We start from the raw sequence: 12,388 nt of genomic DNA, 5'->3' as shown, positions 1-12,388 counted from the left end.
ATAGTAGCCCTTCATGCTACTCCAGGCCACCACAAGGCTGATTGGAGCACCAGACAAGGGGGCCCTGGGCAGGTGTCAGTAGTGGGCCTGCTGCAGTGCTAGACAACAATACCAAATGCCCTGATATTTTGTTATGTATGTTGATTTTTCTTTGACAAACCATGGGTGGAGGGGGGAGCACTGGTGACCTGCGGAGGGTGGGGAGATCTTTGGCAATGGTTGGTGGGGTTGGCAAGCGAGCCAAGCAGGGGTGGCAGCCTCTAGTTAATTATATTAACTCTCTGAGTTTTTTCTTGTTTTTACCCTATAGTTATGATAAAATGTAGTTTTCTCATGTACATCTGCTTGCATACAACAATGGTGCCGGAATGAGTGTTCTGTGAAGCTTTGCTATGTGATATTACTTTCCAATAAAAAAGATTGTAAGACATGATATTACTCTTACTGGATATCCACAGAAAAGGTTTAAGTGCAAATGGTAAATGTCTAGGCCCCACTATAAGAAGATGAGATGACGGATTAACTGCTATAGCAGGTCAATGTACAATGAAACATTGCAGCTTCACTTTTTTCTTACTATAGTGTCTATTTGCAGAAGATGCTGGAACATTTCCAGTGATCATGTGTGCAAAGGAAATGTGGGAAAGGAAATTTCCTTTCCTTTGCCCAAAAGGGATTGGTGTGTACATCTCATTTGGAATTTGCACATGACTGTTATTATATTAATAAAAAGAAGGAAATTCCTCAGAATCATGAGAAAGTCAAATCAATTAATATCTAAGAGCTCAAGTAGGTAGTAACTCTGTTCTAAGATTCGTTTTTCAGACTTTCATGACAATGGTTAGTAATAACACCAAATGATTACTTCTCTTTGTTGACAAATATAGGCTTCATAGTTTTAAATTGTAATGGAATAATATGTTTAATTCTGTGAACTGTTATTCTAGTAACGTTAGGCATGACTTTTTTAAAAAAAGTATACATTAGCATTTATCTTCAGAATTATTTTTTTCACCCAACAAAAGCAATTATCTGTGAAATATATCCATAAGAGGTTTTGAAAGGGAACAGAAAATCTCATTAACATGTTCATTCTTCTGAGAACAAATATACAAATATACAAGCCGGTCGTATAGTTTGGAGAGATAAACAGAAAAGTTGGTTTGGACTTAAAACATAATCGTAACTGAGAATGTTAATTCCAGCAATGAAATGCCATGGTCTCTGTTTAAAAATATTTCCTCTGATGAAGGCAGAGAAATTAGGGTGTTTTTCTCTGAAAAAACTACACCGAGCAAGCAGCCTCACAGCAATCCTGACTGAAACAGTGATACACTTCTGTGATACACTTCTGTTTTAAAAATTGCATCATGCATTCATGTTCATTCTCTCACACCCATGCACACACACATATTGAACAGTTTATAGTAATAGAGCTAATTGTTAGTTTGCTGTCATCTGTACAGTACAGGATATGTGCTAGATAACTCTACCTAATGATAAGCAAATAATGTATGTCATTATTTACATATTTGCACTGTAGAATTGTTAATAGACACATTAGAATTAACAGGCATATGCATACGATTCTTAGACATATGAAGGATCAAAACAAGAAGGTGGCCAACTTGAAGCACAATCAACAAATGGAAAAGAAGAAGAATGCCCAGTTGTTAGAAGAAGTTCGTAGACGCGAAGACAATATGACAGAAAACTCTCAGCATTTGCAGGTGAGTTGCTTTAATTTGCCTATATTTGTAAATCCAACTAAACAAACAAATGCGCTTGAAAACTGATGACTGATAAAATACTGTTGCATGAAAGCCCATTTTTTCCCTTAAGAAAGAAGTTTCTGGATTTTAATAAGGTGGTGCAGAAAGACAACTACTCATTGACATACTGATAAGCACATTATGTGTAGAGCAAGCATATATTTCTCATAATGACTACAACTGTCTGGCTATGCTGAGAAGGTTTTGGGTTTGAATTTCACAGTCTGCATCACTCTTGATCTAGCTATTTGAACAGGCCTAGTGGTTAGAAATGAATAGAAACATGGCATTTGACAATTACAGGAATATGGTTGTATTCCATTGTATATCAGAAAATGCTGACTATTGTTCTCAATAGATAGCAAAACTAATTGTTAGCAGTTGTTTGCATATTCAGGCTGTTATGCTATGCTTCATTAAAAAATTCTAAGACATCTTCATAAGAGGTAAAATATTATTTTAATCTGAATACAGAAGAAAAGAGGGAATTGGAAATTATACAAGTGGTTACCCACGAAACATCATGGTGAGGGAGGGGGGAAGCAGAAGAGATAAAGAAACTGCTTCCCTCTGTATGACCCTCTGCCTGCAGACTAACAAGGTATTATTCAGAAACAGATATATAAAATGTGAGACAGCTGATCACATGTTTTGCCTCTGCATCTTTCGTTAGCTGGGGGGGGGTTGGTCAGGAGGGCAATCTATGCTTGTTAATTTGTCCCTCAGTTTCAGCTGCTGTACAAATAAAGGATAGATCCATCATCTGTTTCTATCAATCTAATTAATCTACTTCGTGTCAAGCTGCAGGATACCAAAGAATGCAAGGACAGTGCCCTTCTAACTTCATAAGTTGTGCAAATGAGGTGATCTTGCCTACTACAGCTTGTCATGTGATAGAGAGAAAAACATGTATCTGCCCCAAAGGTGTCTCTTTTCAGGTAGAATGATTCTGTCGTGTTTGAGCAGAGCATGGATGTAGCCTGAATTGGAAGTCTGGTGGGAGGAGGAGGGGGGCATGGTCTGAAACAGACAAGTTTAATATCTGGAGAAGGTAGATTAGGAACTGAAAGGCCCAAGGCAGGTAGGTAATCAGAACCAGGAAGAAGCCTGAGTCCTGAGCAAGCAAAGAGAGAGACCAGAGGCAGGAGTATAGTCAAAAGTCAGACAGAAGTCACAATCTAAGACAGCAGTCAGGCAAGAGGAGCAGGAGTATAAGCAAAGTCCTTTCTCTTAAGAGATGAATTGTTCAGACTCAGAAGCAGACTTTGAGGGTGGGGCTTTTTAAGGCACAGAGATTGGTTTGTGGAGTCAGCTGACAGTGCTCAGACAGGCTGGTACTGTAGCCAAGATGGCACACTTGATCCACAAAGCTTAGTTTTGTCAAGCTTGCTGAGACACCCACAGCTCCAGAGGCAAGTAGGATGCTACTACTCTTTGGCCTTCCAGATGTTACTGAACTACAATTCCCATCAGCCCCAAGCTAATGGCCATGGATGATGGGAGTTGTAGTTCAGCAACATCAGGAGGACCAAAGGTTCCGCACACCTCTGCTAGAGCCTGGCTGCAGATTCAGGGCATACATTTTGGTGCCTTATAGTTAATGAGCTTTTATCTCTAGACAAGACGCTGTGTAGCTGGAAAGTTACTCAAAACCTTTCAAAATCACTCTGTTCTTCTGCAATTTAAATCCCCTGTAGATATGTTGAATTCTCGTCTTTCTGACTACTACTCTTTTTTAACATATTTGAAAACTGACAAGATGCTCTCCATTTAATCTCTCCCACCCCCACCTCTGGGCTAAACTTGTTGTAGTCCTTCAGTGGTCTCTCATTTAATTTGCTGTCTCTGCTTTTTATCAGCATCATTGCTTTTGACCAAATCCTTTTCAGTTTGTCAATATGCTTCTCTGATTGTGTTGAACTGACGTATTATAAGCACTGATTCTTTCTCTGAAGAATGGTTGCCTAGCCAGTTGGCTCTTGTTTTATACTTGTTTGTTGGCAGAAATCAGGCAGTCCGTGGCTTTGAGCTTCATTGGTTTCGCTAGGATGTAAATCACATTCTTAAAGCCTGGCTACTGTTATCTGCAACTGGTAACATATCACTAGATTACAGCAGTACATTGTACTTTAAAGAATTCTCAGACAGTTAGTGCAAAATGCAGTGGTTGGGTTATTAATGGGCCAGTTCTATAGTACATATGTCATAAGTATTCAAACAGCAATACTAACTATGGGCTCATTCACACAGGAGCTGAACTTCATAGTAAAGACACAGCTTTTGCCATCATGATAGATTTGCAAGGTTCACACTTCCTACCTTCAAATCCGCTGTTTTCCATTCACACTAGTCAACATTAATCTGGAAAGGTTTAGTATCGCTGTTTCCTTGTGGCCCTGCCCCCAATTTTACATGTTTACTTCCTCTGGAGTATCGATTATGCTAATGGTGAAGAGGAGGGTTTTTTGATCAGTTTCATAGTTTCTTGTCAATTGCACACCTCTCCTGGCTGAAGCTGAGAGAGCATAGGGGTGTAATTGACACGAAACTGATTAGAGGGGGAGTGAGTGAAAGGCAAAGTAGGCAGCAGCTGTGGTAGTCGGGTGAAAAGAATTGGGGTCATCTCTCTCCCCTTTCTCCGCAGTGCCTTGTCAGACTTTCCCTCCTTGCCTTTAAAAAACAAATGCTTTCCTGTTTGGCAGATTCAGCAGATAATTGCCAATTATCATTCACCCATCCTTTTTTCTGTCTGTCAGTTTCATTTCCTGACATGTTTGCAGTAAAGCCCTTTTTAAAAAGTAGCTATGTACTTAAGGGGGGGAAGGAAGGCTATAGAAAACTCCAATGCAGGAGAACAGAGTGAGATGGAAGTGGCTGGTTAAGCTGCCAGAAACAAAATGGAATTCATGGAGCATTTAGTGGGCGGAGAAAGGGGAGTATCTGAAAGTGACAATCCACCCACCCAGCAAAAAACATAGAAGCAGAACACCTACATGGAGGAATGCAGCGAAGTGGAGGCGGTTTTTCCTTCACTTTTTGCATTTTCAGCGAATTGGGTTAATAAGGATTTAAAGGGGGAAACTGCATGATAGCTTCTGCTTGCCTGCAACGTCATGTGAATCATGCAAATTAAATGGGGATGCAAGTAGCACCAATCTCACACTAAATCGCCATGTGAAGAAGCCCTACTAGTCTCTAAAGTAAAGGTGTCCCCGCACTTATAGTGCGAGTCGTTTTCGACTCTTAGGGTGACGTCTTACGATGTTTACTAGGCAGATCGTATATATGGGGTGGGATTGCCAGTTCCTTCCCCAGCCTTTCTTTACCCCCCAGCATATGCCGGGTACTCATTTTATTGACCACGGATGGATGGAAGGCTGAGTGGACCTCGACCCCTTTTACCGGAGATTCGACTTCCTCCTTCCGTTGGAATTGAACCCCGGCCATGAGCAGAGCTTCGGCTGCATTACCGCCGCTTACCACTCTGCGCCACGGAGGGTCACTAGTCTCTACTGGGGGCTTTTATTTTCTGCCATAATGAATGCCCAAAATAATGCTAATATGCGACCTGTGGACTGCATCTGGCCCTAAAGAGTTTTTTGTATCGTCTCCCAAAGACTGCAAAATTTGTCATTTTTTTTTTAAAAAAATACTCCTACTGTGATGGCAAAAGATTTTTTGTGCCCCCTCAAGGGTCCCCTCCCCAAATTGTCCTATTTTTTATTTATTTATTTTTTAAAAAAAACCTTGATTGCTCACATAGGTCCCCTGCTGTGATGCCAAGAGCTTTTTTTCTGGCTTTCCAAGGCCCTCCCAAACTTGTCATTTTTTTTTTAAAAAAAAAATCTTGACCCCTACAGTGATGCCAAGGTTTTTGTGAGCTCCTCATGAGAAAAAAAAAGACGGTGGCCACTTTTACACTCTGACCAGAATCGCTTTTGCATTTTGGCCACAGACAGGGTTCCCAGCAGTATTTCCTGGGCCCAGTACAGCTGGTATGAAATGTTCCATTAAAAACAATATAACATTCTGCTCAAAGCAAAAAAGAAGAGCACACAAAGGGCAGCATGGGGAGAGTTCATCCATGCAGTCAAGAGTAAGGATTTGGCCTCTTTTTGGTGTCTAATGGCAGTCTCTCCTAATTGTGGTCCTTTGCGTTTGGACTGCTTGAGTTGAGTCCTGGGAAGCCCATTTTCATGGGTTGTATGCTGAGGAGGAGATAACAACCTTTCGGCTGCAATATACCTCTGGATCCCTACCCGAATGGCCCTTCATTTAAACCTGGTTGATCTGGGAAACCATCTAAAACCAGGCAAGACACTGGGTTGTGATTACACTCCCCTGGAGTTAATTTAATCAAAGGAAATACTGAATGGTGGGCTCCAATTCTGGCAAACCTCTTTACCTTTATCCCTCCTGACTGGGGTCTGGCTGTTGTTATTCCCATTTTCAGAAAGGGAAGGAAAGATATCCCAGCAAATTACCACCCAATGAGCTTATTGACCATAATTAGCAAGCTCTATGCCAGACATCTTTATTGGAAACTTCAAGCCTGGATGGAACATGAAAATATTCTAACTGATGAACAGGTTGGCTTCACAGCAGGCCAATCCACAATGGATCAGGCATTAATTCTGCAGCAGCTGGTGGAGAAATATACCAGTAAATCCAAAATGTATTTGTTTGCAGTCTTTGTTGACCTCAAATCTGTCTTTGATTCCTTCTCCAGAAATAAACTCTGATATAAATTTGAGGCTTCCATGATGGATTGTTGCTTGCCACTTCTTATGTATAAATTACATAAAAGCACTTCATTAAAAATCAGGTGTAACTTAGAAGGTTTCCTGTTCCAGCGTCCAAAGGAGTAAAGCAAAGATGTATGCTCGCCACACTGTTGTTTAACGTCTTCATAAACTCACTAGCTATAGCCCTCAACTGCTCCAACATTCATCCCCCTATGCTAACTCATAGGCACCTATGGCTGCTGCTATATGCTGATGATGTAGTAATCTTGTCCCAGTCACCTATAGGCCTGAAGAGAGGTCTATGAGCTGTTGCTTAGTACTGCCATGATGAACATTCACAAACAAATTACCAAAAAACAAAGGTAATGATCTTTGCCAAAAGACCGAGGACTGTATATGGCTTATAAATGGGCATAGGATTGAACACATAAAGACTTTTCAATATTTGGGTGTTGTCTTTCAAGCTAATGGTAGCTGGAGGCGCAAGCAGAGTATGCTGCCTGGACACCCCAAAGGAATGCTTCTGGTATACAATTTTTTTCCATACTAGAGGAGGTTACCATATACCAGCGACAATAAAGTTGTTTGAGACCGAATCGTTAATCCAGCTTCTGTACAGAGCACAACTCAGACCCTACTCCAGCCCTCCTGAGCTGCCTTTGCCTCCAGGGAGGGAGGAAGAGGTGGCAACATCTGAGGAAGGAACTGGGGAAGAACTGGCCAATGTGTCTCTTTCCCCATTGCCAAGGATGCACTTGCAGTTGTGCAGTGTAAAAAGACAGGTCACTCTCCTACCCCCTTGCTTGACCAATCCCAACCTGAGAGACACTTCCTGCACAAGTACTGAGCCCACCCAAACCGGATTTAAGTGGTCCCAGGGGATATGTCAGGTTGCTGTGACAATGTTTTTGCTTGAGTAGCCATGCCTAGTAATCTCTTGTAATGTCACAGAGACCCATGTTACCTGCAAGGTAAATTTTGCATTAAACATAATGGAGAAAAGCACATCAGGGATTTTGAATCTGATTCCAATGGAGTAGGCGAGGACATGGTGGGGTAAACAAAATGGTGTTTGAGTTCTGACAGAGGAGCTCTGGTATTGCCACTACTGACTGTGGCAGTGGCAAAATAAAGTTAAAAAGGACAGAAAGGCTTCCTCTACCAGTGCTGATAAGTCTACTCCAAAGCCTTTTAGAAATTTCAGCTTCCCTGAAAAATATCCATGAAATTTCCCCCCAATTTCACTGCCTCTGAATGGGTGGCAAATTGGAGGGGAGTTGCTTAGCCCTATGTCATTTAAATTCTTGTTATCTATTAAATGTTTTCTTATCTATTACCATTACTGTGTTGGATGAAAATTTGAATTATGATGGATTGTATCTATAGATTTCATAGATCTTCAGGGTGGTGCATTGCATTTGGGGCAAATGAAGATGGTGATTGGCCACTGCAGATGGCAGTTGAGATTTGCTCCCATTCAGAAGTGTCACTGCTGCCTACTGACTGCTAAAATGCCATCTGGGAACCTGGTAGTGAGTGCAGTGACTGAAGGCATAGCTGGGTCAGACCGGTGAGGAGTCGTCCTGAGACCCTAGGGGCCTCAGCCAGTACCTGATCTAGCCAACCATTGGTACCAGGCCTATTTAGAACCTTTCGTGATCAGGGCTCTAAATCATGTGGGGAGCCTAGACCTGCTTCAGGCTTTTGCTCACAAACAGTGTAGGGTGGGGCTGGCAGGACAAATGATGATGTGGGCAGAGCCAGTGAGAGGAGCCCTGGTCTTCATACACATTGCATGACTATGAACAGCCAAACAGGCCTTCAGTCTTTGGTGATGGCTATGGAAAGTTATCATGTGGAGAGTTTCAGGTATTCTCCTTCCTGATGAATGTGTACTGTTGGTATTATTTAAAATGTTACATACAGCTCCAATATATCACTACAATTAAACATTGGATTTAGTTTAAGAGACCACACAAAAGTATTCAACATACTCTTTCCCAGCCTTTAGCAATTTCTTTTTGGAAGACCAACCTCATTTTGAATCCAGATGGGGAATAGTCATTTTTGGCATGGTTTTCTTTTTCTGTCTTTCTCTCTGTGCTCTCTCTAGTCTATGAAATTAATGAACTAATATATGAAGAAATGTAAGAGCCAGTATTTTATGCTAGTTTTCTTTTGAATTCATTGCCTAAAAACTGAACTGTATTCTTGTGTGCTTTCATTTTCAAATGACAGGTTCCTTGGGGATAATAAGGCTTCCCCCCCCCAGTGGTTATGTGTGCTCTCTAAAAAAAGAAATGACATTCCCATACATATTAATATTGTTGGACTAGGACCTGGGGGACCAGGGTTCGAATCCCCACGCAGCCATGAAGTGCACTGGGTGACCTTGGACCAGTCACTGCCTCTCAGCCTCATGAAAACCCTATTCATAGGGTCACCATAAGTCGGAATCAACTTGAAGGCAGTACTTTTCCATTTTTTACAAAGGAAAGGTGTGGGAAAAAACCAAGAGAGACCAGCAGAGACTATCATGCAACCGTGTGTGCATTAGTGATTTGCTCATGGGTACTTCCCTTATCATTTTATAACTAATAACTTCAACCTCAAAAATGTTCACCTTTAAGCGGTGTAGTACATTATTAATTTCACACACTTCACTGAGATTTTCCTTTCTATTTCTTGCTGCCAGTAGATGCTTTTTACTGTTAATCATCTCCATGTGAATAAGCATTTAGGGCATCTTTATATCTTTTATATGATAAGAAAGTATCTATGAATTAGCCTTAACATATTCATTTTCCCCTGTGCATTCTCTTCTTAAGTTTTACAGTGGAGTTTTATTTAGAAAAGCAAATGGTGCTGCTTATGTTTTATTCCATCTCTCTGCTTCCTGTTTCTTAATTAGTTATTGATCCAAAAGAGGACTTTGCCTCTTATTCCATGATTGCTAATTTTACTGAGGAGACTTTGGTACACAATGTCAACAGAATCACTTCTATCTATATGCTTGTTGACACTTTCAAAGAACTCTAATAGGTTAGTGAGATGGGGCTTACCCTTGAAGAAGCCATGCTGGTTCTGCTTCATCAAGAGTTGTTCATGTATATGCTTGGTAACTCTGTATTTGTAGTCAATGCTTTCCACCAGTTTTCCCAGACCAGATGTTTATGCTAACTGGCATGTAATTTCCAGGATCTCAGATATGGAAGCTGATCTTAGGGGCATTATATATTTTTTGTTAGGAGAGCAGCAATTTCATATTTCTTTAAGAACTCTTGGGTGGATGCCATTTGGACCCGGTGATTTGTCAGTTTTTATGAGCATATGGTGAGTGGTGGCAACACCTACAATCAGCCTAAATGACAGAAAGAAGACATGTGCTGTGCTGTTCTTGTTTTAGCAGGGAGGAAGCAACATTATTAAGACAGTTGATATAGTTGAGATGGTCACTTTAAATATGTCTGATTTACTTTACAATTTTAGTGAATGGCAATTAAATATGTTTCATTTATTTTGCGATTTTCCTATAGTAAATAATTTGCTTCTGTTTCTGTTGATAAGTGAAGTACAGAAACACTTCGCAACACTAAAAAAAAACTCCAAAAGCAATTGTGGAATAATGGTACTGCCTATTCTACAGAATAGTCTCCAGTGGACATAAGAAGTGTCTCAATTTGAATAAGGTAAAACAGTGGGGGGTGAAATATATTCTAGCAAAATTCTAGGTGTGCTCTGTGTTTTTAATTGACCATGCCCACCTTGCCTTAAATGAAGTGGTTTAAACATAGCAGGGTAAAAACATGCATCATCTTTTTTCCAACAGCTAGAGTCACTGCTGAAGTAGCAACATGTTGTAATCAGTCGGATTTTACATCAAACTGCAGTGTGAGATTCAACTGTTAATGCACCCAAAACAGAAATAGAACATAACCTCCAATTTGAAACACAAAAGGCTTTCTTTGCCATCATATGACATTGTCCAGTAAAAAGGCTTTGAAATTAATAAAAATAAATTTGACATAGATTTCTAGGATGAATAATGAGGGAAATAAAATTTTCTAGATTAAATTCTCTGTTCAAACATTAGTAACACAGGAAATATATGTATGTATGTTTTTTACCTATGTGTAGTTTTTATTTGTAAGCTGCCCTGAGTTCCAGTTTTGGAAAAAGGGCGGGGTAAAAATTAAGAGTAATAATAATAATAATATATATATATATAATTCTCCATCTTTGGAGAGGCACGTTACCAAATTCTTCCAAGCTACACAGGAAGTGGATTGGACTGTGAAAGACCAACCCAAATGGTGTTTGCATTTTGACAAATTTGTATGGCAGTACAATATCTTAGAGAGGAGGTCAGGCCTCCTGCTCCCCTGGTGCATTCACTATAGCTGCCCAAGTTCCCTGCTTTTTAAAGTTTGATAGAAATATCTGTTGGCTATAGGTACATTCTTAAACTGCAAGATTTTTCACCTATTAGTGAATCTCCAATTTAAATGTTGTGGAACTACATGACTTAAGTTCAGAAAAAAGCCTCTGCTTCTGCCTTTCACTATTAAAGAGATATACCACCTGCTTTTTGACAGGTTACTACAGGCAGAGGATTATTTTCAGTCTTAGTGCTCCCAGCATGGCTTATATACAATCAATTAATACAAGGCAGTCCCTACCCAAGGTTTACAATCTAAAAAAGTAACACGCAAGGGAAAAGGGCCAGGGAGGGAAAAGGCAAAAAGCAAACTCAGGCACGAATTCTTACATTGTTAAAGTTCAATGATGAGAGTTCCTGGGATATTTCTCTTACTTGTCTGATCCCCTCAGGGTAAAGTGGCTATTCAGAAACCCTTGAGAACAGGGAAGGGCTCCCAGTGGGAGCTGGATGGTGGCAGCTCCCACATTACTTCTGTTTTTCCTCTGCTGTCCTCAGGGCAAGATGCATTCTTCATTTGGTGTTGGTGATAAACACAGAACAGAGCAGGACTACATGACGGTATTGTATTTCAATAGGCAGGCAACTTAAAAGCATAATTTTATAGAATGTATACATTGAATCCCCCTCTAGGATGCACATCTTAATGTGGTGAGGGGGTTTAAGAGTGTCAAAGAAGCTGAGAGCAATGCCATTCAGGAGTCTAGACCAAGACTAGCAGGATTACCCAAGGCAGAATGGTCAAAGCTGAGACACCAGACTCAGAGGAAGGCAGTGGTAAACCACCTCTGAATACCTTTTGCCATGAAAACCGTATGAACAGACTATCCAAAATGCACCACAAGATAGTTCAGGAAGATGAGACACCTAGGTCAGAAGGCACTCATTGAGTTACTGGGAAGAACAACAGACAAATACGAGTAGCGTTGTGACTAATGATGCAACTGGGTCAAGGTCAAAAGGAAGCCCAGAGTCTGAAGCGCACAGATGCGAAAGGAGAGTTCAGAGTTGCACAACATACACAATAGGAACATGGAATGTGAGAAGCATGAACCAGGGAAAGTTAGAAATTGTCAAGCAAGAAATGGAACGTATCAACATTACAATACTTGGTGTGAGCGAACTAAAATGGACGGGAATGGGACATTTTCAATCAGGAAACTACGAAATATTTTATGCAGGAAATGAGAAATTAAGAAGAAATGGGGTTGCTTTAATAGTGAGAAGTGATGTAGCAAGAGCAATTAGGAGCTACATTAGGTCTGAGAGATTTATATCAATGAGATTAAACAGGAAACCTATCAACATAACCATCATCCAAGTCTACCCTCCAACGGCAAACACAGAAGAAGAGAAATTGGAAAGATTTTACGCAGATGTACAGGAGGAATTATGTACAGGAGCATTATTATATTTTCTAATGAATCATGTCT

The 12,388-nt window shown here is 40.5% G+C and overlaps 1 protein-coding gene across 3 annotated transcripts in view; it reads left to right on the top strand.

Annotated features, from left to right (window-relative positions):
- The window catches only part of ERC2 (ELKS/RAB6-interacting/CAST family member 2), an 872,358-nt gene that overhangs the window by 524,374 nt on the left and 335,596 nt on the right, over positions 1-12,388 (top strand). For all 3 annotated transcript variants that reach the window (XM_061622017.1, XM_061622019.1, XM_061622018.1), the window contains one exon: positions 1,595-1,730. In XM_061622017.1, coding sequence (XP_061478001.1) covers positions 1,595-1,730 — 136 coding nt within the window. The remainder of the gene's footprint in view (positions 1-1,594; positions 1,731-12,388) is intronic.

Source organism: Rhineura floridana, chromosome 3 (genome assembly GCF_030035675.1).
Source record: "Rhineura floridana isolate rRhiFlo1 chromosome 3, rRhiFlo1.hap2, whole genome shotgun sequence".
Taxonomy (NCBI): Eukaryota; Metazoa; Chordata; class Lepidosauria; order Squamata; family Rhineuridae; genus Rhineura; species Rhineura floridana.
Note: the sequence above shows the minus strand (reverse complement) of the source record. Positions and strands in the feature narration are given on the sequence as shown.